Raw genomic sequence first — 25,632 nt, 5'->3', positions numbered from 1 at the left:
TTGAATACTGTGTTTTTAGGATCTGGGATAATGTATGGATAAGGTTGGAAGATATCCAAGTCTTTCGCTGGCCGCAAAGTCATGACGGCGTCAAAACGTACTTTTGGGAAGAAGACCACAGGAACATAGATAGTGACTCGTGGATGTTTTAATTGAGAGAGACGAAGGTGTGGTATGAAGTGAGGAAAGAGCGACGAAGAAAGCGGTATTTTATGCTGGACCCGAGGCGATGATGCGGTAGGGACGCTTTTTAAGGCCGAGATTTCTCATGTTTTGCTTGAGTATGTCTTTTCGGTGGTCGACAGACAACGACATCACGAAGTCGTCTATGTATATGTAGTTCTGGGGCGGGCTTGATAGCACCACAGTACCCCAAGCTTCATGGCGGCCATCTGTAGTTCTTTATGACGATACAATAAACTTTGAGGGAAGAAGTCCACGAAACCATACAGCACAGCCACTCCATTTTCGGTATGCAGAGAGCAGCAGTGTGGAGTGACAGTCAAGGATGGAAGCGAGAAGACGACGGGCTTTATGTTTGAGGACGAAGTGGAGCCTCGTCATCGAAGCGTATCTCGAGACTTTCAGGTCGGACAGTCATCCAAGGAATGGTCGTTTTTTTGGAAGAAGTCCACGAAGCCATAGTAGAGAGTGGCACAATTTTTGGTGTAAAAGAAGTAGACGTGCGGAGAAATAGAGAAGAAAGAAGGCAAGAACAAAGGCGGCTTTATATGTGAGGGTGAGGTCAGACTCTGCCGTCCACCGTGTTGAGCATTGTTTGGATCCGAGAAACCATGGAGCGGCGCGGTAGAACATTTGAGAAGAGCAGGATGTCATCAGGTGAGTGCATTATATTTTTGCTAGGAGGAAAGATCACATAGGATTGTAGCCATGTAATAAGATGATGATGTTTGTTGATATGAGTTGAATTCGAACTATGTCATCTATCGAATATGCGCAATGCTCCAGGCCGAGAAGCCATCAAACTCCGCAGTAGTGTTTTTGAAAAGAGCAGACCCTATCGATTGATAGCCATTCGTTTTTGATGCAAACAATCCCAGGTGTAGAACACAAGTAGTAGAAAGCGAAGACGATAGCCCTTTTATATACATTGAAATAGAACCCCAGCATCCGCGAGAACCCTCGTTCCTCCAAACCAGAGAGTCATGCCTAACTATCCTAACATTTTGAGTAGCGCAGAAAGCCATCGAACTGAGGCGGGTGACAGTTGAAGACTTGGCCAATAGCGCGGGTGAGCTCTTGAGCACGCCAGAAGGTGCCGTTGGCGACCCGTCCCACCAAAAGCAGAACACCATAGCATTGATATCCAAATCTTTTGTGTAGAGACAGAGAACTTGCGGTTTGCTCCATAGCAAGTAATGCCAGTGATATTTGTTTTGTTGTGTGCTGGATCCGGAGCGCACACATGAACAAATTCTGTGGCGTTTTGAGTCGGAAGACCATATCGATTTGATTCCTTGCTTTCAGAAGGACCGGACACCATGGCAGGTGGGTGATTAATGTTTTAGTGAAACCTAGATGGAGTTGCGTGTTGTCGATAGAAGAAGACACCCCAGAAAGCCTCAACACCACCGCCGAGGTCGAAGCGGGTTTCTCCGCGCTGGAAGAAAGACTTCTTGATCTGGGTGTACTGCCGAGCCGGAAGAAAGACTTCTTGATTTGGGTGTACTGTTGAGCTGGAAGCCGAGAGCGCAGATGCCGCTCATCGGTAAAATTTGTCGTTGTTTCGGTCCGTCGAAAACATATTCTAAGGCACAGTCGTATTTTTGTTTGTGCGAAACCAGCAGGCGGACCCCATCCAACATGACTCGGTCATTTTTGGAGTCCACGAATTGAATGTGGATGATAGAAGATACCATGTACACTTCAAGAGCGGCTTTTGTACGCTCCGCGTCGTCTAGCGGGAGCAAAGGAAGCCGGACAGCTCATGGCGACAACTGCGCATACTTTCGTTCTTTCCAGCATCTTATGAGGTGTTGCCGAACACATACGGAATTGGCTCGTGGGTTTCGATCCGAAGGGTGCGATGTAGGCTCCAGATGCCGGGACGACAGGCACCATGACGGGTTGTTCGTGCTATTTTAGCAGCAAGAGGTCTTCACCGCACATAGAAAAGTGCATTAAAGATTTTTCGGAGACGCACTCGCACATGCCAGTTCTTCGGGTGTTTCTTGGAAGACGAGGCAGGAAGAGCGGTCGCTCATTCTGGCCTTCTGTAGGACTTTTGGAGCAAGAGGCAGCGGCCATTTGGAGCCCTAATTCCAATTTTGGTAAATAAGAACAGGAGTGTGTGTTGAAGAAGAGAAAAACCGGGACGTCGAGGGAAGTTTATGTACCCGCGCGTCCGCGGATCTCGACTCATGTTCTGTTTTCCTGATTCTTTCGATGGACAAAACCATAAGAAATGCTGGAATGACTTTTCGGACAGCTCGAGCTGTACCCTTGATGGCAACGTGGGCGCCAGTGGTACGAGTGCTCGAAGATGAACTGCTGGAGCTCGGCAGACAGCCCACGCACCCTCGTTGAGGTCGGACGTGAACACCGCGCAATGTCGTGGTGAGGTGTGTAAAGGCCTCAGCCCATGAATTCCGACAATCGTGTTTTCGAAGTTCCGAAAGCAGGAACCATAACAGAATCGTCGGAGACTTTTTTGGACGCCCGGAACAGGAGAACCATGCATTCCTACCGGGTCAGTTTTGGTGTCCGGACGGCGAGGTCCATGGAGTATGCATTTCGATGTTTTGAGCTCGCACGGCGAGGACAGCGCCATATGTGCATAAACTGTGCATTTTTCGAAATGAGTTGGGAAAAATGGTAGCAACTGGTGGTCTTTTCGAAAAAGGGAGGGCAGAGCAACCATGAGATCATCGTGTATGAATTTTGGTAAAAAAAGGATGTAGGTGTGATGAACAAGAAAGCAAGAAGTGGAAGGAACTGCGCAGTTTATATACTCTTTAGCTCCGCCGAAATCACATGTGCGCATGCAAAAACTCAGCTTTTTGAGCCATGGAATGTGGGCATTCTACGCGACCAGTCATCATAACCAGCCAATCCACAACCTCCCAAAACCACCGTACCCGAAGAAAACCACCCTCGCTTCTTAACACCGAAATCCAATCATGCCGCTAGCTAACATAACAGCGCCATCCCAAAACGCCGCGCTATGCATCCGCATCCGCATCCTCAAGGCCGACTCATCCAAGTATCGATGTCGCAATCGTCCTCGTCCTCGTTTGGATTAACCACGCCTTCGAAATCTTGCTCATCGTCCGACCAATCGTCATCATCCCAATCATCAGGTACCACGCCAGGTGATTTCTAACCACCCTTCTTCTCCTGCACATCCACACGCTGCACCCTCGCCCTATCCTGACTATCCACATCCTCCATATCCACATCCGAGAACCTGACGTGACTCTGCATTTTCTCATGCACTCCAGCGTCAATATCCATGAGGTCATCGCCGCGACCAACAGTCTCGCTACTGGCGCTGCTCATGGACGCAGCACCACCACCACGGTTCGTCTCGACCATTTCCTGCGTAACAGGCGCGTCGTCGTCGATTTCAGTGTTGGGTGTTAGCGTCGCGGAACTCATGTTTGAATCGTTACGCGGACGGCTGCTGCTGTTGAATTCTTTAGCGCTGATTTCACTCCAACCATTGTCTTCAAAGGCAGGGGGGTTGGTGTTATCCCACCCGCCTGTTGCGGTATTGCCGTAATCGCCATAGCCTTCCCATCCTGTAGCATTCTCCTGTAACTCATGCAGGAAGTTGAGGTTATCCTTTTTCGCGAAATCTTGAAGGGGTTTGGGCAGCGGCAGGGGCTCGGCGGCGGTGGCGTCTTCGTTCGCGTAGACGAGTAGGGCGGAGCCGGCTTCGGTCGTGGCGCGCTCGATGACTTCTTGCAGGGAGAGGGGGTCGCGGCGGATCACGGGATTAGCGGATTCGCTGTCGTATTGCATGCGCCACCATTGAGTTGCGTTGGGGATGTCGGATTTGATGTCTGGGTGGCGGACGTAGACTACGTCCCTGCGCGTAGCTACGCCCCAGAGTTGGTATGGGCGCTTCATGGCGTCTTCCGGGGCCTGGCCTTCTGGGTAGACTATTTCAACGGGCTCGGGGGCCTTATCTTCCACCTTCTCGGTCATCTCGGTCGTAGTGTCGATAGTTTGGTCGTCGGTGGTTGCGGCTTCGTCAGCGCTACCGTCCACGCGCGGCTTGAATCGTCCAGAGATGCCTAAAATCGCCTTCTGCGCTTGTTCGGTCTGCTCTTCCAAGGTTGCAAGCTTGCTCTCGATGCTGTTGTAGAGCTCCTGCAGTTGGGCTAGTACTTTTGCATCCTTGGAAGAATCATCAGGACTTTCAGGCTCAAACGCAGTAATGCTTGTTTTGAGTAGTTGCAGCGACTCCACCTTCTTTGCGCCTGCTTTCTTGGGGGTGTGGTACTTCAGTCTCTCCACCTGCGTCTTGAGCGAGACTAGCTGTTCCTCATGCTGCGTGATCTCGCTGTACATACTATCGATGACATGTTTGTTCTTCTCGAGGTATCGATCGATGTATAGGGTGGCTGGAATCCGGCATCCCAGATCAGACGCCTGGGTATTCGATGAGGTCAGACGGAGTATCAGTACGTTACTCGCTTCGCGAATATGCGCACTGGCTCCAGCCGAAGCGAAGAGTGAATCATCCAGGACATCGTATAAGTTGAAGTCGGGCCGAAGATTATTGCGTGTGACGGCGGCGTCAAGCACAAAGCTCTCCTGGGTGGTTCCAGCGACGTCGAAGGTAGATTTAAGATGACCGTTCAAATCGGCATTCGGGACCTGGCTCTGGAAGGCGAAACTCCACGTCACCAGGAACTTGAGCAAATCGTCGTCCGGGTCGTCAAGTGGTGGTTGCTCTCTCCAAGCCTCCGACTCGAGCAGTCCGTTGACCGACCCGTAAATCCGGTCTGTATTATCTAGAAATGCCATGAGTCGCTGTGTCTCGTGAAGTATCTCGAGGTTGTAAGCTTCCGAAAGTCCAGTGCCGTCTTCGAAGATGCGCGCGGTTGCTGTGGGGTTGCCTTTCCACCAATTGTCGCCCTGCCAGTAATCATTGTGTAGTACGCCCGGACACAGCAGCGCGTTTCGGAACAGCGGTATCGAATGGAGTATAGGAATGAGGTTGGGAAGGTAGTTGAAGTTTGGCGACGGCTTCAGGATAGCGGGCTGCCCTTCTTCGCGCTTTCGCTGGCTCGGGATAGGGTCGGCGATGATTTCGGTTGTGGTTGGTACTAGAGCCCACTGAGAGGCATCATAGTTTGCTCCAGTAGCCGGTCTGAAGTTAGAAGAGCCGGTAACTCCCATTTCCTGGCCCTCAATGCCTGAATATCTGTCAGCACTTGCGACCTGATGCTCGTGGCGCATCCGCTGCACTGACTTTGTATGGGCGCATCGCCGGCTTGTGCTTGTGTGGAGGCAACACTGGTTCGAGAAGGCGGGCGCGTGGGTGCTCTGCTATTGACGTTGCTATGGGGGTAGTTATCGAGACCTGGAGCATAGTCAATATTGAATGCTGAAGTCCGCCACTGTCAGCCGTGTTATCCCAGGGAGTCTTCCAAGCCTGAGCTGACGTACTGGGAACGTTGGTGTCGTCTATACCGTAGCCGGCGCCCGCAAAGGCAGTCTCGTCCCACTTGGCCTGTGAGTTGCGCAAATGGGTCTTCAAAGCAGATATACCTCCTTGGTCCATACTGCTGAAGTACTTGTCCATGGCGGCCTCAACATTGTTGCCATGGTTCTATACGAGTAATTAGAGGTTTGTCGCAAAGCGCAAACAGGTTGCGGGCTATTTGGACATACCGCGAGGAGCTGCCTGGCTTCCTGTCTGTCAAGCTGTTCCACCCCGAAATTAAAGAGGAGGTCGATGTTGTCTTCTATTTGGGCGTCCGACATGGTTGCTAGGTGTGTGGTGTAGCGTGCGTGGTGATAGCAATGTTGGCGCAGTTGAGATCTTTGATGCGGGCGGGCGGCGAGCACGCCGGCGCAAGTGAGATGGAAACGGCAGCGCGGGTGCCAAGACGAGCAAACGGCAGCCGCTCAGGTGTAGCAGGCAGGTGTGTATCGGTCGGGTGTAGAGTGGACAGTCGCGCTCATACGTGAGGCTGCATGGCGGGGAGCTTCTAGAAGAACGAGCTTCGCGGAGGAGCATGCGGGCAGCGGAGCGATGATGTCGCTAATGCCGGCGGAGCAGGGGTCAGGCTTCATGGCCGACGGTTGGCCTACCACCCCGCGTCACATAACATTACTTTTTGGAGAATCTTAAAATGCATTAAGTGATGTGTAAGATTGTAGTAAAGACGTTACTCGTTCTTATCTATTCATTTCCTGGTATCGACACCTCCGTTTCCTTGTGATTGTACATATACTCTTACATCTGTATTTTAAAACGTTCAGTCATGTAACCATTTACCGTCTAGACCTCAGAGAGGGGAAGAACGCCAGATTCCAAACCATCACCTTTACGATGGCACCGAGGGCAAGCCATCTAAGACTTCCTGCTTCTTTTCCTTGGAAAGTGATTCGTCTGGCTTGGATTCCTCACTGTAGGGCTCCTCCGCTGCCTGCTCTTGCGAGACCTCGGTCTTGTCAGAACCTTCAGTCTCCTTCGTAAGTTCATAATCTGACGCCACGCCCTCGGCGTCTGAGCCAGGGCCGAGCGGTCGGAAGACCTGCACGCCCTTCGCTTCGTTGAGCTTGTCTTGCTCCTCTCTCCATTTGCGTCCACGGTTGGTGTAGCGCGAGATGACATCACGGTAGTGCTTGAGACTCTTGTCGATCGCTTCCTCGTCTTGTCCGATGAGCTCGTGTCTTCGCGCCTTGAGCGCTGAGTACAACTTCCAACGTGTTTCCGCGGGTATTTCCTTCAAATGGTACTCAAGCTTCCAGTCGTCGTACTCGCTCAGCTGTTCTGGTCGGTCCACATAGCCTCCATTGACTTGACTGCGGACAGTCAGCGTCCAGCCCATCAAAGGTCCATTGGGGACTGATGTGGGCTGCACGGCATCTTCTGCGCTGGCTTCTTCGCCTTCGACAGGCTCCGCAATCGTCTCTTGCTCCTCGACAGCTTCTTCGGCAACGTCATCAGTAGACTCTTCGATATTGGTCAAAGGTTGGTCTTCACGTGCTGTAGGTTCCTGCGGGGCCTGATCTGCACCGATTTGTTCGTCAACGTCGTCTTGAGCTTCTTGCCAAGCGGCCTGAGCTTCAGGGGAGTCCTTTCCAATACCAACCACACGTCGTGCAAACTCTTGCTGAGCGGCCTCTCCAGCGTTTTGTATCTCGTCTGCTTGCTCCTCGGTGACGGGCTCGGCAAACACGTACATGAACGGCGTCTTGCCTTCGCGCGCTTCAAAGTGTAACCGGATAGACTATTCAATGTTAGTGGAGACCCTCTGGTGGTGAAATGAGAGCTTACTGTTTCAGGGAATGCAGCGGTCGCCTTGGTAAGGATTTCATCAACGAGACCCAGAGACAGCTTGAACTCTTGGTCTCCTAGCACCGTGTCGTGCTGGCCGTGAAGGACTGCATCCATGTCGGAGAGACTCAAGTATTGGAAGCCGAAGATGCGCTCAATGTTGTGGTAAGCGATGAAGATGCCGTCCATGCGTCCCATGCGGGCTTGCAGGGAGTATTTCAGCATGGTCGCGCGCGTCATGTCGTAGAACTCGCGCTCAAACGACTCCCACTCGCCCAGATTGTGGCGTAGCTGGTAGCCAGCGCCCTCTTCGTACTCCTTATGGTTCATGCGGATCGAGATGACGGCTCGCGTCTTCAAGTCAAAGACACCCGTTCCAGGTAACCGCGGATCGATTGCATCCAGCTGCGAGCGCATCAGGAGATTACCCTGCTTCGAGTAGTGGTAGCATCGGCCAGCCTCCTTCTCGACGGCTGCCTTTTCTGGGTTGGACCTTCTGAACTTTTCGAATTCGCTGCGTTCGGTTGTGAGGAGCTTCTCGAGCGAATGACCCAGCCAGCTCATGATGTTGGGGCTATCGTAAGACTTGTCGGCATCCAAAGCATAGATACCGTCCCTGTATCGGAGGAAGACGGCACTGGGGCCAAGCGTGATTCTGGAGAATCTGGGTGTAGGGTCAGGAAACTGGCGGGAGAGCATACCGTGGTTCAGTTTGCGGAAGTTTGAGAGGACGTAGTGGAAGTGTTGGAGCATGCTCGACATACTCGAGGTAGAGCCTGTGAACTTTGTGCCAACCTGCTTTGTCAACGCCAGCAGAGTCTCGTCCTTGGAAGAGGTCTTGTATTCGCTCAGCGCTTCAAAATCGAATTCGTTCGCCGGCATGATCTTCTCGAGGTAGGGATCGAAGTTGTACACTCGCGAGCGTGGGTCCTGCAGGCGATATACACCGGGGTTGAAGAGGACGCGGTCGAGGCCATACGATAGCATGGGCACGGGTGGCTTGCCGACTTTGATCTCCTCGAAGTTGAGGTCGTCGGGGAACATCTCGCTGATGGGAATCGACTCTCGTTCTTCGTCCTGTTTCAGTCTCCGTGCCCTCTTGTCACCCAAAAGGGCCTCGATGAGAGATTTTGATCCATCCTCCGCCCTGACAGTTTCTTCTTGGCTATCGGAGCTCTTTCCTTTCCTCTTGACCGCGACTTTTCTGGTAGCGACTGGCTTGGATTTGGATGGGGCGGCTCGGGTGTTTTTCAGTCGGGTCTGGCTGCGGGCAGCGCAGAAGAGGCAGACGGGCGTCCTGTGCCATTGCGCGGCTGGCGACAGCTGGCGACGCAGCATTGGAGGAGCGTGGCGGCGTGGGCGTGCGGGTGGCGTTGCACACACGATGGAAGTGACGCTCGGTCGCGACTGCACAGAAAATATGTCGGCGTTTGTTAACGCCGGGCGATCGTTGCGATCACCATGTGACGTACAGCCAGGAGTGGACGCGTGGAATGCGACGAGATACCAGAGACCCACCCTGAATCCACCCCTACTCGTCGTATCTCGCCCGTACTGCGCTGCGTATATCTTGTCCTGTCATTTCCCTGCAAACGCCGTGTGATTGTCGGGCCGGTGTGTAGCAGCCCGTCGCCTCTACGCACTGGCAGAACGGGCACCAGCACCATACAAGACTGCAGACGGCCGGCGAAATCACGTCTTCAGTCCTCATGCCACGGAATGATGCGACGTCGTGATTACAGCACGCCTGCCAACCCCCTCCCGCCCCAAGCCGAGCCCGCCGTCTGCACCTGCTGCATCTGCTGCTGCACCTAATTGCTCCGCCGTTGACCTCCGCATTGTCTCGCGTTGCGCCCTCACCGTGATTGGCCCTACCGCCTTTCTGTGCCCAACCCTGCTATTCTGCCCCAATTTCCACCGCAGCTCTTCCGAACCCATCTTCCGACGCGACAATTGCCTCCTTCCCCCAGGAGCCCCTCTGCATGCGATAGTTGTGTCGCCGAGCTCGTGCTGGGCTGCGCGCGCCGATCTGGAATCTCGGAATGTCCAAAGACAAACGCAGGAGCATCTTTGGTCGCGGCTCCCTCAATGCATTCGCGTCGCAAAGTAACAAAGATGAATCGCAACCCTCGAATCTGCTGCGCAAGCGGCGCACGGCGTCCTTCATGTCCAACCTGTCCGATGTGTCGCAGTACACCGAGACCGCCTCGACCAACGGCAGCACGGTAGCGGGCAGCAGTCACGTCAGGGAGACGATAGACGGGCAGCGGCCAAGTCTTTCGAAAAACAGCCTGAAGCGCGCCAGCTCCGTCTTCAGCTCCTTCCGCGGCTACAAACTCTCCGCCGACGACGACCCCGAGCCTCTCTCGGCAACATCAACACGAACATCGACTGGCTTTGGGGAATACATATGGGAAGACGTGCACGATCGCCAGGTGCTGCAGCATGGCGAGGTCCAGACGAGCAGCTCCATGTTCAGGAAGAAGAGGGAATACCTGGTGCTGACCGAGAAGCATCTCATCCGGTTCAAGAACCACGCGAAAGCGATCGAAGCATTTCCTGGGTGCGTTCCAGTGTCGACAGTGGCTCATACCAAGACTAACAAGCGCAGGATACCGTCGCCGAACAACCGCATGAGCTACTACCGCCACAGCCACAGCCCCTCGACCGGGTCGTCCCACGAGCTTCAGTCCATGGCTTCGGAATCGTCTGGAGACCGCCACCAAGGCATACCCCTACGCCATATCGTTGCCGTATACCATCTCGACGACGGTCGGCCGCACTTTGCGCTGGAACTCTATTATTTGGACGACGAGACGAACAACGCCTCATCCATGACTCTGCAGTTCGGGGACCCAGAAGAGATGTTTTCATGGCTCAAGGCCATCAGAGAAGCAGCGAATAGGGCACGGCTGTCTGACGCGAAGCCCATCTCCGCACACAACTCACATCTGGCTGCGCGTGTCGTGGAAGCAGAACGCGACTATGTACCTCCACATTACGCCATATACAAAGTCGTTCTCCGACCGCAAGGAAAGACAACGACGAGAGCCTCAACTGATGATCTTGCCAAAGTTTCTGCTTCAGTATGTTTCCTTGCTATTGGTGTGCACAAAGTACACATTATTCCGTTGTTCAAACCATCCTCACAACGGTCTTCCAGTCCATCACTGGCCGCTCATAGCACCCAGTCGTCGCATGGTATCCTAACGCTGACTGAAGTATGCGTGACCGAAATCGACGATACCTTCCAGTTAACCTTCCGGTAGGTATCCCTTCTGCGCTATTAGAATGCCGCTAACAGCACATAGAAAGCCGCTTGAACGTCCCAAAGTTCTCCATCTGGCGTCATTAGCTTCGCGGGATATCGCTGTCCGCCTGCGATCCATAGAAGCTAGTCTCAGACCTGAGTGGGAGACGCGACCTTTTGACTTCCTTGTCCCAGACGAAGTGTATCATGACGTTGCTCGACAAGAAAGCCCACATCCGATGGACCAAGATTCTTTGGATAGAACCCTGATTGGATATTGTGTCGCTTACGATGTACAGCCAGAGAACATCAGCTATCAGATCACCTACCCTGCCGAGGATGCACCACGTTTCGAGCTCCTACCACCGGTCGGACTGCGCAGAGCCCAGTATAATACCCTCGAGCTGCTCGCCGTCATGCGTGCCTTGCGCTACAACGAGACCTTTGGCGGTATCTCATTCAAAGACGTAAAATTGGATGTTCTGAATGGACTGAAAGACCCCAACGGCGCTGAGCACCTTTGCCTCAAGACAAAACGCGGCACGTATGCACGGCTGGACATTGAAGAACTGGAGCGGTCTTGTCTATTAGTGCAAGAGATCCGCGCTCTGGCCTTGACGAACCGAAAGCTGCGGAGAATGGACTTTACCTCATGCATATCAAGAAAACCTAGAGATCACGGGGAATCTAGAGGCAGTGCGAGAGATCAGGGTTGCGGCATTGTGGAAGCCCTGTTTCCGCTATGCAAGTACCAGACCACCAATGTCGATTGGATAGCATTGAACAAAATACAACTTGGAGATACAGATTTGGATTACCTCGTCGCAGCAGGTGTCGAGCGGGCTTGCCACTTCCGCGGACTTGAGCTGAGTGGGTGTGGTCTAACGGATCGGTCGCTTTCTCTTGTTCTGGATGCGATCCGCGCGCAGGAAACCACCCTGGAAGCCTTGGATCTGTCGTCGAACCCGTTCAGATTATCACCGAGCATGTTCGATTCTCAGATTGGCGTTTTTGGATACCTCACTAGACTCAATCTCTCGCATGTTGCGCGCTCGTCGGGCCTTGAGTCACTGATATCGGTCGAAACCTTTGCTGGCTGGAGGTTACAGGAGTTGATACTGAGCGGCACCTCACTCAACTCCGCCATGGTCGACGCAATAGCTGGGTTAGTTCCACATACTTAACATGCTGCCATCCCCGCTAACCACCGCGTAGTTATCTTGTCAACTACAAACAATCGTCAGCTCTCCGTGAACTAAGATTGGATCATTGCTTTTTGACTGGAAGTGACATCGCTTACCTCTTGCACTCAATGACCGAGCACCCTGGAAAAGCTCGCGAGTTACATTTGGATGTCAGCGAGAACAACATCGAAGAAGACCTGGACAAGTTGACCAGGGCAATCTCCAAAGGTCTCGCCCCATCTAACTTCACCCTCCGCCTGCTAGAGTTCGAAGAGGACGCCGACTTCCGCAAGATGATACTTGCGCTGGCCGCCAATAACACGATTCGACAGCTTGATATCTCACGAGCATCCTTACCATGCGATGCCTCCGAAGAGACTTGTCAGGCTATGGAGAAGATGTTTGCTGATAATACCAGCCTTGAATGGCTTGACATCTCTGGAGAGGACTCCCGTCTAGAGACGACCAAGCTCGGTGTTGGCATCAACCGAGCACTACGGGGTTTGCAGCGCAACAAAACCCTGCGCGCCTTGTACATCCGATGTGAGTTCACATACATCCATACTTAGTGACAAACGACTGACCGCAGCAGACCAAAAACTAGGCGTCCAAGGCGCCAGCACCCTCGCCGACGTGCTCAAAGTAAACACGACCCTCCAATACCTCTACTGCGAAGACAACGGCATAGCCCTAACCGGCTTCACCGACCTCGTCAACGCCCTCCACCGCAACACAACCCTCCTCTTCCTCCCCACGATGCAAGAATCGCGACAAATGGCGCTCAAGCAAACCGAAGACCAAGTAAAATCCATGCGCGACGACGTCTCCCTCCCCACGTCCTCAAAATCATCCTCCGTCCGCAGCCGCCTCACCAACCGCGTCGTCAGCGGCAAATCCTCCAAAGAACCAAACTACCCCATGGGCCTTTCGGACCAAGATATTAAGGCTGCGCTTGGTCTTGTAGATGAGAGTTGGGCCCGCCAAGAATACCGCCTACAACAATACCTCCAACGCAACCACAACCTCGCCCACGGCATCCCCACCGCCATGGACGTCGACGAAGAAGACTTTGAGCGGCCCGACACCGCAAACAGCCTCGGCAAGATCCTCGAAAAAGTCACCATTGAAAGCACTCCTACACGGGAAAAAGATGTCCAGCTAGGAATGGGAATGGATATGTATAGCCCGAAGTCGAAGTCGAAGCCCAGTGAGAAGGATGTTCCTCAGCTGGGTGTTTATACCCCCGAGTTTTACCTTCCGGAGTTAAATACACCGGGGAGTGGGATAGGGACGCCGAGGAGCGAGGTGGTGGATTATGATGTTACGCCGTTGGAGAAGGAGCTCGAGATGAGCTTTGGGGAGAATAGGAGGGCTTTTCCTTTTCCGACGAGGTGAGGAGATGATCTCAACCTGGAGTCCCGCGCACTATGGTAGACTGCGTCTTCTCACCCTTTCTGATGACGATTGCTCGCCGCCCCATGTACATATAGAAAGCGCATTTGGTCTTTTGCATATGCGACCCTCGGAGATAAGGGGGGTTCATTCGGCGTTTTTTTTCTCTCTTCTTCTTATTTCTTCCTGTTCTGAACAGCATGCAACAATAGGATGGCGGCGAGGGAATATGCATATCAAAGTTGGATAACGGTTGGGAGTTGGAAGGGGGGAGGTTCTGTGATACCATAGATAAGCGAATAAACAAAGATGTTCGAGAATCCCCTTTTTTTCCAACATTCAGCATACTACTTGGGTAGTGAACTTGGGGGAGTAAATGCAGTGAGCACGCGTTCTCGATCGCGATCTGAAATGTACATCCACATCTACAGTACCCCACATGCCACCCCCACTAAACAAGCTCACACGTCCGAGCTTCAGCCGAAAATGTAGGCTGACATCACCTCCCAAGTGCTTCTTTCCGTCGCGACCACGGCACCTTTCCCAATTCTACAGAACCATCCAACCATCCAATCCAATTGGAACGACCACGCCCGCGGTCATCCTGAACCACTGCGATCGCGGCCTCTCTTCACCATATTCTCAGATGATTACTTAAGGTTGTGGATTCTGTGGATTCACGTGCGCACGCAATCGCTATCATGGTGCGACAACATGGTAGTTTGACAAAGGACGACGAGACGAATCAGGCGGCTTGGGAGGCGGCTAAGGGGGCGGCGATTGGGGGGACGAAGGTATGTTTTTTATTTCTTTTCTTGCTGTTGTTGAGTTGGGTAGGTATCTTGTGGGTGTTTGCATGTTATGAAAGTTTCTTTGGAAAGGCTTGGGGATGAAAGAGATGGATGGAGTGGATCGTGCCCCGGAGTATTGTGCGTACTAGTTCATGTCTTTTTGCCGCTTGGCACGTTTGGGCATGAAGGGTATTGGTGCGACGCTTGAAGGGATGTATGGGAATTGGGTCACAGTGTCTGATTGGGGATGAGCAAGTAGATGGCTGACTTCAAAACACAGTGGGGTGCTTTCTTCGCCGTGGCAGGCGGTGTTGCATATGCCTTTTCGCCTGTGTACAAGGGTCTTACTGTTCAGTTCAAGACGTATGTCTCTTCCGACGATTCCTTCCCTCTCGTCCCATCGCATTCCATCCCCACCCCCTTCACATACTGCCTCCCACTAACCCAACCCAGATACATACAAATGTCAGGCATGATACTTGGCGGGTACCTGGAAGCCGACAAGCGCATGATCAATTATCAACACCGCGTCAGACACCACAAGCGGGTAGCTAGGGATATGGAGATCTGGAGGCGGTACGAGGATTCTTATGAGGAGAGGGGAACGCCGGGGGTGGGGGCTGAGAGTGATGTGCATGGACCGAACGGGAAGGGGAACTGAGATGCGAGATGATTGGCGAATCTTCAGGAATGAAGGTTTGGTATTTGTGCGGGTGAGGATGGCAAACAAGTATTTCCGCTTCTCGCTATATAAATCATTCTTCTCCATCTCTCCTTGTGTCACACTCAACATCCGCCCTGTATTCCAACCACGCATGCATCCACCTAGAATGCCTACCGACTTCCAACCCCTGCTCAATATCTCCGACGATACTTACCCCCGTACAGCGGGCACGTGGGGTTTCTCAGGCACAATCACGCATCAGTATGCACTTCGCAAGAGATGGATACTGCTCCGCTTTGAGCAAGTAACAGAGTTCGCGTGTAGCCTGTGCAAGCAGCAGAAGCAGGCCCGTCTGGTAGCTGTGAAGGGTGTGCTGTGGGATGATATCGCTCTCAAGTCCTGTCAGGCGTGTTTTGACGAGCGGAATGCCGCACTTCTTCGTGACATGGATCTGGAACAATGTACTGCGAGATTACATTGTTGACTTGATATTGTAAAGTAATAATGAAAAGACAATCATGGCTGTGTTTCTAGAAGGTGTTGTGTTCCTGCAGCCAGAGCTCCGGCAGCCAATGACGTGATGGAGCGCGAAAGGGCATAGCGCCCCCACCCACCACGCCGCGGCCTTTTAAGCCACCTTGCGAATTCGCTTGCTCCTCTTTCTCCAGGCAGCACCAGCTGGTCCTCCACGACTTCACGACTTCACGTATACAACGGCTATAGTGACGCGTAACGATGGATGTCTTTTGGACGCTCCCGCCCGTCTCCAGGTAAGCTTCCCTCTTCCAAGGAGCTCGACAGCCGCAGTTCGCAGCTCCCACCTCACTCCCAGCTACGCGCAAACAACACGTCGTACAATCGCTAACAACCCCTACAGGACCATCACAGCTGCAGCAGTCGTTGTATCGGCTGCAGGCTACAGCGGTCTCCTCAGCCTGTACCACTACATCTTCGTCAGCCAATATGTCTTCACGGTGTCGATGCTCCCGCAGCTCTGGCGACTCTTCACAGCGTTTCTGATTACGAAACCGAAGTTCGGCATCCTGCTAGACCCCTACTTTCTATACCAGTACGGCAGCTCCATCGAGCGGGAGTCGCCTCGCTTCAAGGATCCAGGCGACTTCTTCGTGTACACTTTGTTCCTCGGTAGCGTCATTGTCGTAAGTACCCACTGCACACACGCGTACATAGCTTCCATCGCATCGACACAACTGTCTGCAACCTCTCGACTTCGGTCAAAATCACCTCCGCATATCTGCCCGCCCAGCCTGTTATTCCTAGCTGAAGCGGTTCCTGGAACGGAGGAAGAATACCCTTGCACATCATGCGGTTCCGTCATTCGCAATCATATAAAGGGACTTGTGTGGTGTGTAGGCATGGTGGGATTGTCACTTGAGAAAGCTTTGCGAATGCTCTCCATTTCGCAAGGCGGTGTTGGCTCCCTACATACTTTCGCGATTCGTTTCGCTTTGTTCACCTGCATCTTCTCGTCTTGATATCGGTGTGCTGTGGATGGACTTGTGCTAACAGTCCGCGCAAAGGCAACAGCAGGTGGCATCCTAAACCAATACACCTTCCTCCCGTCGCTGTCCCTCGCCTACGCATACACGTTCGCCCAAGATAATCCTACCCGCTCCGTATCCTTCTTCGTCATTACCTTCGAAAGCAAATACCTGCCCTTCGCTATGCTCTTCATGGCCTTTGTCATGGACGGTCCCGATGCCGCTCTCGGACAGCTCATGGGCCTCCTCGCCGCACACTTGTACGACTTCCTGACAAGGATCTGGCCTACGTTTGGCGGTGGCAAAAACTACATTCGTACACCTGAAATGGTGAAGCGCTGGTTCGGTGCTGCGCCGGGCAGCGTGCAGAACAGAGGATATGGGCATGTTGTGCAGGGACGGGGAGGTGCTGCGCAGCCTAGTGCGGCGAGGGCGACAGGCAATGCTTGGGGTGGAATGGGTCCCGGGAGGAGACTGGGGGAATAGACATATGCGGCTGAAAATGTCGCGTGCGTTTAAACATTGAGGCTGGGTATTGTGGGTCTTGGATCTTTGGCACTTGATTGCATTGTCTTGATAGACGAGGTCTAAACACCTTCACAATTTCTTCCTGTCGATCCAACTATTTCTTGATTCGCTGACTTGGTTTGGAAATCTGCAACGACGCTGCAAACTATCTCAGCGAATCAGGAAATCGCTGGATCGGTGGGAAAGAAGCTTCAGCCCTTAACTGCATTGTCTTAACAGACTAGGAAGGAAATAAGTTGTGACATGATCATCATGGCAATATTCATTTAAGCCATTCCATCCAATGCCTCTTGGCTATAATACAAATCCTCCTCTACATATCATGAATTCAATTTACTTCGAGCTCCCAGCAGGATTGCTCGGTCCATCAACAGCCCTCTCGACATGTCCTGCGATTCCATTCTTGCTCGCGTCAAACTGGCTTCCAATAACGCCGTCCTTGCTGAATGGGCCACCGACTTTCTCGCCGATTTGGCCGATTGCGCCGTCGGGGTTGACTATAAACAATTGTGTTAGCGATGTGTTTCTTTACAAAATATATGAAGATGGTAGAGAGCAACATACAGTTCTTTCCAATCGCACCCGCACTGCTAATCACACTGGGGTTCGACTGCGGAATCGCATTTGTCCCCTTGTTTGCCCCGAGCTTGTCAGCTGCAGCTGTGGTGTTGTCGGTCATGTTTCCGGACATGTCGGGTGTGGATTGGTTCGCGGTGCCGAGGCCGAGTTGTTCTTGGAGGGGACCGGTGGATTTGGGCATTTAGTTGATATGAAGGGTTATGTTGATGAGAAATCACTAATGACAAAGGATAGGGTTTCTTATATGAATGGTGGTGGTGGTTATGCATGGAAAGTACGTCACGGATGCTCAAGTGATGATGGTGACGATGGTGATGTCATGATGATATGGAAGTGGTGGGAGCGCAATTGCAGAAAACACGCATTCGGACAAAGTCGATGATGTGTCTAGTGAGTAGCTTCCGTGGATCTCGATTAAGTCCTTTTCGCATGCTAGGAAGTGGGGTTGCGCATCTGGTGGTCGTGGTTGTGATTTGCTGCTTGGGCTGACTATGGCGTTATGCAGCTGTCATGTACCTCCACGCGTGATCTACATGTAAAAGTACCCGCACGGTTGGACATGGACGTAATGGGTTTGGGGAGGTGGATTGTGATTTCATAGATGCTTGCTGGTCTGGTATCATTGCTGGTTTGGTGCCGAGGACTACGGTATGGATCTAGGCGGTAATTACATGCGCGTCATGGCTAGGTGCGTCTCTTTGCTCGTGCTCCGCCTACTTTGGGGAATGACAATGGGAGCTTTAGCTTCGCGATGAAGTGGTTGGCGGTTTCGGCTTTGGTGAGCTTCATGCGTGTGAGGTCGGTTTGGGTTGGGGCGTTGAGCTTGCATCCGAGTTCGGCGAAGTATTGCTTGATCCTGTGTGGCGTTAGCATGGGGTATGTCAAGTGGTTCTTGGGGAACGTACTCCTTGTTCTCGAGCTTCAGATCTTCTCGCAGGTCGTTCACGTCGACTTCGTAGTCGTCGACTGTGAGTGCTGCCGCTGCAATATGTGTCATGAGGTTATCGACGTGCCAGCGAGACATTTCAAAGGAACTGTATAGGTTAGCCAGTCTTCATGGAACAACGACTGACATGACTTACCCCTCGGGGGCAAACTTCCTCCTGATGGCCATGAGTTGACCCGCAGGCGTATCCTCGCCCATGGCTTCCTCCAACTTTCCCTTCATGGGAATCTTCTTCGGCCGAGGTCCGCCTCCTCCAATCAATGCGGAGTTGAAGTTGATGCAAAGCAGTATGAACCGTAGGGCCTTCAACTTCTGTATCTGTTTGTTCTTGGCGAGCTTTACGATGCGCTTAGCAACGTATTTGCTGGCTACGCTGACTCCTTCGCCGACTGATGATTTTTGAACCCAGTCCTGGACATCCAGCATGGTCATGAGATCGCTTCCAATCACAACATCCGTAGGGTAAACATCGGCTGGGTATTCAGCTGCAAGGTTGGGTGTCGGGCGAGGCTTGGAGCTGTCCACGGCTGCTGCGAGATCGTCCTTGTTCGGCATGACCGCTGTCGCAGAAGCCATTTGCTGCAGCACGTTCTCGGCAACTGCGTCGGTTCTTGCTGCGTCCTCGGCACCAGTTCCACTCTTGATGGCGTTGAGTGTCCGGTCTTCAAGCGCCTTCCTCGACTTCTTGGACCCGAACTCTGCCGCGAGAGCAGCTCTCTTTGCCATGACAGTGTTTTGTGCCGCATCCAACGCCTCCTGCTCTTCACGCATTTCTTGTGCTTCGCTTCGCAGTGTGCTTCGTACGACAACTCTCTTGACTGGGACAATTTGTAGCTTGCTTGTCGCAGGGTCGAATACGCCGATGTAGTCTTGTAGCTGGCTCTCGGCGCTTCCATCATGCTCCTCCTGTGCGATGTAATCTAAACGAGGGTGGCCGGATGATTGGAACAGCATTTCGGTTTCCTCGCCTTGTGGTCGGATCTTGGTGCGCTTGTACGGGTTGAAGGATATCTTCGATGGGATGGTGAGACCGGGTGTGACAGCTTGAGCGCGTTAGAAAACATGTCTATACATCATGCCAAGGTTTTCAGTCATTTGCGATGGGTTTTGACGCCATGCGACAGCCTCGAGAGTGGTTATCATACCTAGAAGCGGACCCAGAGTCTCTTTATTCTCTACCATCTTGACACGGACATTTCCCGTCGGCGCAACGGCCGTCTTCTTCTTTGGGCGTTCGCCATTCTGCTCCTGTCTCTTTCTCTTCTTTTCACTCATGTCGGCGTTGCGGTTCCGATATGGCAGCATGGGTCGCGTTGTGTCAAAAAGTTCGATCGCGAATTGGCAGAAACTTGGGCGGTCAGCTAGCAGCCATAGCCGAGCGACCGGGGTGGGAGCTGCGCCAATCCCGAACCGTTCTAGCGCATCCGCGATGACGTCCACGCGACGGACGCGTTCCAGACTTGCGCATCCGCATCGCAAGTGCGGCCACGGCACACACGGAGCTTCCCTCTATTGGATCCATTGTATCTAGCCAGTGCAGTCGCCCTGAGACAGTAAACAATCAAACTTCATCTCCATCCTTCGTCCTCCGTCACCCATCATCACCATCCATCGATTCATTAGCCACTGTACTGCTACCAAGCGCACCTATATCACCAACCTCACCATGCCCACCGTCCTTCAGACAGCTGGCGACATGGTCGACAACCTCGGAAACAAGATCCATTACACCACGCGAAGAGTCGGTGACCAGATCGAGACCACCACCAACCAGGTCCTGCCACCCAAGCAGCGCGAGCACATGCTTGAGAGAGCTCGAGACTATGCCCATCAGAACCCCAAAGTAGCCGTAAGTTACTCAATGCCATCTGGAAGTCCTTAATAATGACCCCTTTCAGGCCTTCCTGACCACCCAAACCGCATTGACTGGTCTCCCGCTCGCCCTCTTCCTCGCCTTCGCAACAACCACCCTCCTCGTCTCCCTATCAACCTGCCTCTTCCTCGGCCTCCTCGTCTCAATCGCCATCACCTTCTTCCTCGTCGGCTTCGCGCTCCTCTTCGTCGTCCCCACCGTCATCATCGCCAGCTGCTCAGCAACCTTCATCTTCATCTGGGGCTTCGTGGGCTACATCATCCTACGCAGGTTCAATGAGGGTGAGGAGCTTCAGCGTGGCACTCCCGTTGGCGATAAGTTGTACAAGTTAACAGGCGGTAGATCGGGATATCTACAAAGCGATCAGACATCTTCGGAGAGCGGCAGTGACCGAAGGAGGCTGGGTGGTGGAAATGCTGCGAACGGCTCTAATGGCGGTGCTGGGCACGCACATGGTGGTGTATCGTCGCACGCGCGCGATGGCGGGCCTGTGAATGGCGTGAATGGTACCCAGGGCGCTGTGGAGTGGGAGAGGAAGTGGGCGGATGGCGTGCAGCCGAAGCCTGTGGTTCTGGAAACCGATAATGTCTTTGAGGTGTTGAAAGCGGTAAGTAAACTCCCTGTTCTGCGATGATGCCCAGCTAATTGTCGAAAACAGGAGGCTCCAGTTTCCTAGAAGCGTGCCTGGGACTCGAGCTCGGGATGCAGGTCTTAGCGTATCATTATTCCTACGGCACCTCCTCACGTAATCGCGCTTCCCTAAAACGATCTAATCAGTCTTTCTAAACTCTTCAAATTCTCATGACTTGTGGTATATGTGTGCTCGATACGTCATCGCTATTCTTTCAAAACCTTCGATATCACGTGCAGTTTCTGTCTATATAAATCTGCCCTTCTTTCCGCTTCATCACTGCTTCATCAACTTCACCAGTCTTCTGTTCTCCAAAATTGGGTTCATGGAAAAGCATGTGCTGTCGCTGGTCTTTCCAAAAGAAGCTGGAACATTCACGATGACTGTTTTTCCTGAAGACCACCACAACATACGGATATGTCTTCGTTCCGGCGCTTCCTGCATCACCACAGAATTTCCAATCTCTTTCAAAACTCGCAGACACTGTGTTTATGTGCTGAGTGCACGCCCGACTCTGAAAATTCCACTAAAATTCATCAACCGGATTCGCATGTGCCGTGTTCTTCAACCCAAAAAAACTACTAGCCCAGCAAATGTGTGTCTCTTCGCTGTGAGCGAAAGAAAATGCAAGAAAATTCATGTCTTTGAGCTACCAAAACGAAGTAGGGCAGGAAGAGAAGAATGGCGTTGCTGACCCACATTGGCGTCCTTGTCGTATTCAACCTCTTTTGCGACAAAAAAGACGGAGAGATTTACATGTCCTGAGCAGTCTTGGCTACACGTTCGGCCCATCGAAACGCATTGTGTGGGTTTCTCGAACAGCTCACGGCATGTCATAGGGATGAAACACGTCTTTTGGGGTCTAGGATCTGGCAACCTGCGGCGGGTATATAAACACTTTATCTCGTCGCCACAGTCTTCCTTTCTAACCACTGCCTTTCCCCACCAAAAGTCCAAAACCATCGATCAGAGTGCGAATGTTTCGCTGGCCTTTCCTTGGTCGAAAATGGAATTGAAGGTTTTGATGTTGTGTGGAGCACTTTCCAAAAACAGTTCGTAATCGACCATGCCGTCGTGGGATCACTCAAATACAATGGATACCAAACTATGTTCTCGTTTCTCCGAGCTCCCTAAAATCGAGGATGCTATCTCGTATGAGAGGCTGGAGGTATGAGACTCTGTCAATTCTCTGCCTGGACGAAATGGATTTGCTACGTATGTATGAAACAGCAGCGAGTTGACTGTGTTCATGAAGCTGCCGTCGCGGCTTTTCCATCATACTCAAAAAGAAAGCATTGCCCACATGAATGACTGGATTGGGGATTCTCACCACTTGCATACTGATTTTGCGAAGACCAGGTTCAAAATCGAGCAAGTAATTGCATGGGGGAAACGAAAACGTTTAAGTAGATAAACACATGGTCTCTAAAGTGCAGAAAAATTCAGTCGATTCATTCATGTCTGCTGCAACGGTCGTCTTTTTTCATCTCTTGCTCCACTAAATCGTGGTACAGCACGATGGACGACTACGCGTCGTGTACACCGCTATAGTTGATATATAAAGCCTCCTTCTCAGACCTGAAAGTCTCCCATCTTCTCCTATTATGAAGGACTGAGAATTCAAAAAAGGCCCAAACCTTGCAATGTTTCTTCCAAAAGTCTAACGTGTACTGACTATGTTTTCTCGGAAGTGCGGCTGTGGAAACAAAAGCGCACGATAGCGAATTCAGGAACCCTTTGCTCTCTTCGGTCCGATTCTCAAAAGGGAGACATCAGATTAGCATGGCATGACATTCCTGTACTGAGCTGTGGGTATATAAAGTCTTTCCCTGCCTCCTCGTCGTATATACAACTTCGATGAGGCGGCTATCCGTGAGTCCAAAAACTTCATACACCAGTTTTCATGGGTTCTGGTAAAGCTGTAAAAGACGCATCGTGTGAACTCCCTGACCAGACCTTGGCACAATCAAATTCTGCGCATTTGTTCTCATGTACTTCGCCGATGTGCGAGAAGAAGATGAAGTACGTGTCGAAAGCAACGCTTGCGGCTTGATCATGATTGGTGTAGCACTTGGCTGCTGCCTAAACCAGCCACACCATCCCTCGCCACCCACTACACTTCATCCTCACCCGTTCCCCATCAACGCCCAGAGTTTGAACCAACTTCACGCAAACTAGTCTTGTAAAACCGCATTTCAAGATGCCCGCACATCCACATACAACCAGACGCATCCAAAAAGAATACCAATCCCTGCGCTCCGACCCCATAGAAGGCTGCACAGCCACTCCAATCGACCCCTCAAACCTCTTCTCATGGCGCGCCACAATCCGCGGCCCCCCAGAAACGCCCTACGAATCCGGCACCTTCCACCTCACCGTGGAGTTTCCGGAGGATTACCCGATCCACCCACCCACTATAACGTTCACCACTCATGTTTACCACCCAAACATCGATAGCGACAATGGGTATATATGTATCAACATCTTGCAACAAGATTGGTGTCCCGTTTTGACGATTTCGAAAATACTGTTGAGTTTGCGGTCTTTTTTGGATAGTCCGGATGCGGAGGATGCGTATTATCCGAGTATGGGGAGGGAGTATGTGGAGAGGAGGGATGTTTTTGATGAGCAGGCTAGGAGGTTTACGGAGGAGTTTGCGGGGGGTGGAGGGTAGTTGTCAGTGTTTATTGGGTGAGATTAGATGTTCGCGACACAGAGATCGAAACCTAACTATTATATATGTCTACTCTATGGTACCACGATGACCCATCAACGACGAGCCACTCACGACTCCCGCAACACACACGAGATACACGATGACTGAATCTGCCCATTCAATAATGGAAGGGATGAGAAAAAGGTCGCTGTCTAGATCGCATTCGAGAGGTCACAACACAGGAAGATACAACTCGTTCAACTCTCAACAAGGCAGTCTTCAAAAGAGCCCCCATAGGTTTGATATCCCAGATAACCCATCCCGCCATGTACAGAACATTGTGGTCTTCCCTCTTTCTCGTCCCTTCCCTCATTCAATGGGCGGATTCCGTCTTGACCGTTCCCTCTATCAGCCGCGAATACCCTTTACTGGAACGGATACATAGAACGTATCATCTGGGCGTCCCCGTCAGATATCTCGAAATCTGGGTACTTGAAGCCACCGGCGAGACGCAGGAAGGCTGCCTGATTCGTCTGTGGATCCACTTTGAACATCGGGTACAACGTGGGGTTTGTACGATCCCCCGACACGATGGCTTCATTTGAACCTCTACGACTATCGTAATGCATGATTGACTCAAAATCGTATGGCGAGGCTATGTCTGGAGCGATATTATACGTGATGAATTCGGAGCCGATGAAACCGTGTCGAATTGCGAGAGCACGATCGTTGCAGAGCATGTCTTCTGTGCAAGTGGGATCCTCGGCTAGACATCTTCCCCATGCTTCGGCGAATCCTTCGACATTTCTGCAATTGTAGATGATGTACTGATCTCGGTCGGAGCGCTCGTGCTCGTGGTTTAGGCCAAAAATGTGACCAAGTTCGTGTGCTACAGTGAAGTCCCTGTTGTCGTCTGTCGTGTGTCCCGAGATCATCAGATGATGTCGGCCGGGAACGTTACTAACTGTGTGGCCAACCGAAGCAAACCCTTCGCGATTCATGGGATCAGTCGCGACCCAATACACAACCACAGTTTCGGGAGGTATCTGTGGGTCCCATACGCCCGGAGAGGTGTAGCAGTACGGGTAGTTAACCCCCCCGACTGGTTTGAAGCGTTCGAAATGCAAATTGTGGCCATTCGATGCTTGCGCCGCACCGAGCTTGCGTGTCCAAGTCCCCCAACCGTTGTCGACTGCTCTGAAAATATTGTTCTCGGCGAGCGCGTCTCTGAAGCACCAGTTAATCAAAAACCTTCGATCTGGTTGCCGGGGCCAACGTTGATTGTTAGCGTTGTAGACGGGGAACCTGGAGGAGTTAATAACTGATGGGCCTTGAGCATTCGCACTACATACCCAGCATGGCCGCCGGTATCAAGTGGCGGAGCAATATCGATGGGCCCAGGAGAAGGAAGAGTGGTGTTGAGGAAATCTGCCGAGATCGCACATACGAGTCCAAGAAAGGCAAAGAGAAGGGAAAGAGAACGCATTTTGGATGTAGAGTCGGTCTTGGAAGTGGTCGCGCGCGGTTTCGAGGTGGCTGCTAGAGAGTGTCGAGTACAGCAGTGATAGTCGTAGTTAATGCTGTGGCAAGCGAAAGTGGGGCAACATATGGTGAAAGACGCGCTCTAATGTAAACTTCACCTTCACTGAGTAGCGAGTGCAGGTATCATAGGTAATTATTGTTGACACTGATTCATCTCTGCAAGCCCTCGTTCAGCAACGTGACAACCAGGGTTGCAGTGAAACTACTTCTAAGCCTCTAAATTCTAACGTCCGCTAACCCGACACGATTAATAGTGAGGATACATAAACCGGATTGCCGCAGCGTCGCCTTGGGAAATATGGTAAGCTAGCCCAGGTACATGACCCTTTAAGGGCAAAAGGAAGAGCGGTGCTACGCCTTGAGCATTTGCCATGCCTATTTGAGCCATTGGGTACGAGTTAGGATCTGTTGCTGAATATGGAGCCTGATGATTGGTTCCCGCTATCGAATCGTAGTGCATGATGGAAGCGTAGTCGTAGGTCGAATGGTAATCTGGAGCGGCTGCAGTCCTTGTAAATGAGCGGATTAAGCCCCATCCGAATCGTTCACCGACACCATCCACTTCCGTAAGTTGCTGAAAGGTGACGTGGGCGGCTTGAGCAGCCTGCCAAGCT

General features: G+C 52.1%; 8 protein-coding genes across 8 annotated transcripts; 3 read left to right on the top strand and 5 right to left on the bottom strand.

Annotated features, from left to right (window-relative positions):
* Nucleotides 1-3,339: 3,339 nt before the first annotated feature.
* On the bottom strand, nucleotides 3,340-5,958 carry J4E87_010555 (uncharacterized protein; the record flags this gene model as incomplete). The annotated part of the gene is made up of 3 exons (XM_049382128.1): nucleotides 3,340-5,387; nucleotides 5,641-5,803; nucleotides 5,866-5,958. 3 exons carry the CDS (start codon nucleotides 5,956-5,958, stop codon nucleotides 3,340-3,342), a joined length of 2,304 nt encoding a protein of 767 aa, XP_049228115.1.
* A 566-nt stretch (nucleotides 5,959-6,524) lies between these two features.
* On the bottom strand, nucleotides 6,525-8,818 carry J4E87_010554 (uncharacterized protein; the record flags this gene model as incomplete). Its single annotated transcript, XM_049382127.1, has 2 exons — nucleotides 6,525-7,433; nucleotides 7,481-8,818. 2 exons carry the CDS (start codon nucleotides 8,816-8,818, stop codon nucleotides 6,525-6,527), a joined length of 2,247 nt encoding a protein of 748 aa, XP_049228114.1.
* Nucleotides 8,819-9,522: 704 nt separating this feature from the next.
* J4E87_010553 (uncharacterized protein) lies at nucleotides 9,523-13,309 on the top strand (the record flags this gene model as incomplete). The annotated part of the gene is made up of 5 exons (XM_049382126.1): nucleotides 9,523-10,043; nucleotides 10,092-10,745; nucleotides 10,792-11,895; nucleotides 11,946-12,457; nucleotides 12,507-13,309. The coding sequence occupies 5 exons, from the start codon at nucleotides 9,523-9,525 to the stop codon at nucleotides 13,307-13,309; spliced, it is 3,594 nt and encodes a 1,197-aa protein (XP_049228113.1).
* A 1,618-nt stretch (nucleotides 13,310-14,927) lies between these two features.
* Nucleotides 14,928-16,749, top strand: J4E87_010552 (uncharacterized protein; the record flags this gene model as incomplete). Its single annotated transcript, XM_049382125.1, has 3 exons — nucleotides 14,928-15,136; nucleotides 15,639-15,921; nucleotides 16,303-16,749. 3 exons carry the CDS (start codon nucleotides 14,928-14,930, stop codon nucleotides 16,747-16,749), a joined length of 939 nt encoding a protein of 312 aa, XP_049228112.1.
* Nucleotides 16,750-17,124: 375 nt separating this feature from the next.
* Nucleotides 17,125-17,551, bottom strand: J4E87_010551 (uncharacterized protein; the record flags this gene model as incomplete). The annotated part of the gene is made up of 2 exons (XM_049382124.1): nucleotides 17,125-17,288; nucleotides 17,356-17,551. 2 exons carry the CDS (start codon nucleotides 17,549-17,551, stop codon nucleotides 17,125-17,127), a joined length of 360 nt encoding a protein of 119 aa, XP_049228111.1.
* Nucleotides 17,552-18,054: 503 nt separating this feature from the next.
* J4E87_010550 (uncharacterized protein) lies at nucleotides 18,055-19,621 on the bottom strand (the record flags this gene model as incomplete). The annotated part of the gene is made up of 4 exons (XM_049382123.1): nucleotides 18,055-18,226; nucleotides 18,276-18,404; nucleotides 18,453-19,359; nucleotides 19,462-19,621. 4 exons carry the CDS (start codon nucleotides 19,619-19,621, stop codon nucleotides 18,055-18,057), a joined length of 1,368 nt encoding a protein of 455 aa, XP_049228110.1.
* Nucleotides 19,622-19,982: 361 nt separating this feature from the next.
* J4E87_010549 (uncharacterized protein) lies at nucleotides 19,983-20,823 on the top strand (the record flags this gene model as incomplete). The annotated part of the gene is made up of 2 exons (XM_049382122.1): nucleotides 19,983-20,165; nucleotides 20,215-20,823. 2 exons carry the CDS (start codon nucleotides 19,983-19,985, stop codon nucleotides 20,821-20,823), a joined length of 792 nt encoding a protein of 263 aa, XP_049228109.1.
* Nucleotides 20,824-23,901: 3,078 nt separating this feature from the next.
* Nucleotides 23,902-24,835, bottom strand: J4E87_010548 (uncharacterized protein; the record flags this gene model as incomplete). Its single annotated transcript, XM_049382121.1, has 2 exons — nucleotides 23,902-24,734; nucleotides 24,829-24,835. The coding sequence occupies 2 exons, from the start codon at nucleotides 24,833-24,835 to the stop codon at nucleotides 23,902-23,904; spliced, it is 840 nt and encodes a 279-aa protein (XP_049228108.1).
* Between the last annotated feature and the right edge of the window lie 797 nt (nucleotides 24,836-25,632).

The sequence above is a fragment of the Alternaria ethzedia genome (genome assembly GCF_023757985.1).
Source record: "Alternaria ethzedia strain BMP 0044 chromosome Unknown scaffold_51, whole genome shotgun sequence".
Taxonomy (NCBI): Eukaryota; Fungi; Ascomycota; class Dothideomycetes; order Pleosporales; family Pleosporaceae; genus Alternaria; species Alternaria ethzedia.
This window is presented reverse-complemented; position numbering and strand designations above follow the sequence as displayed.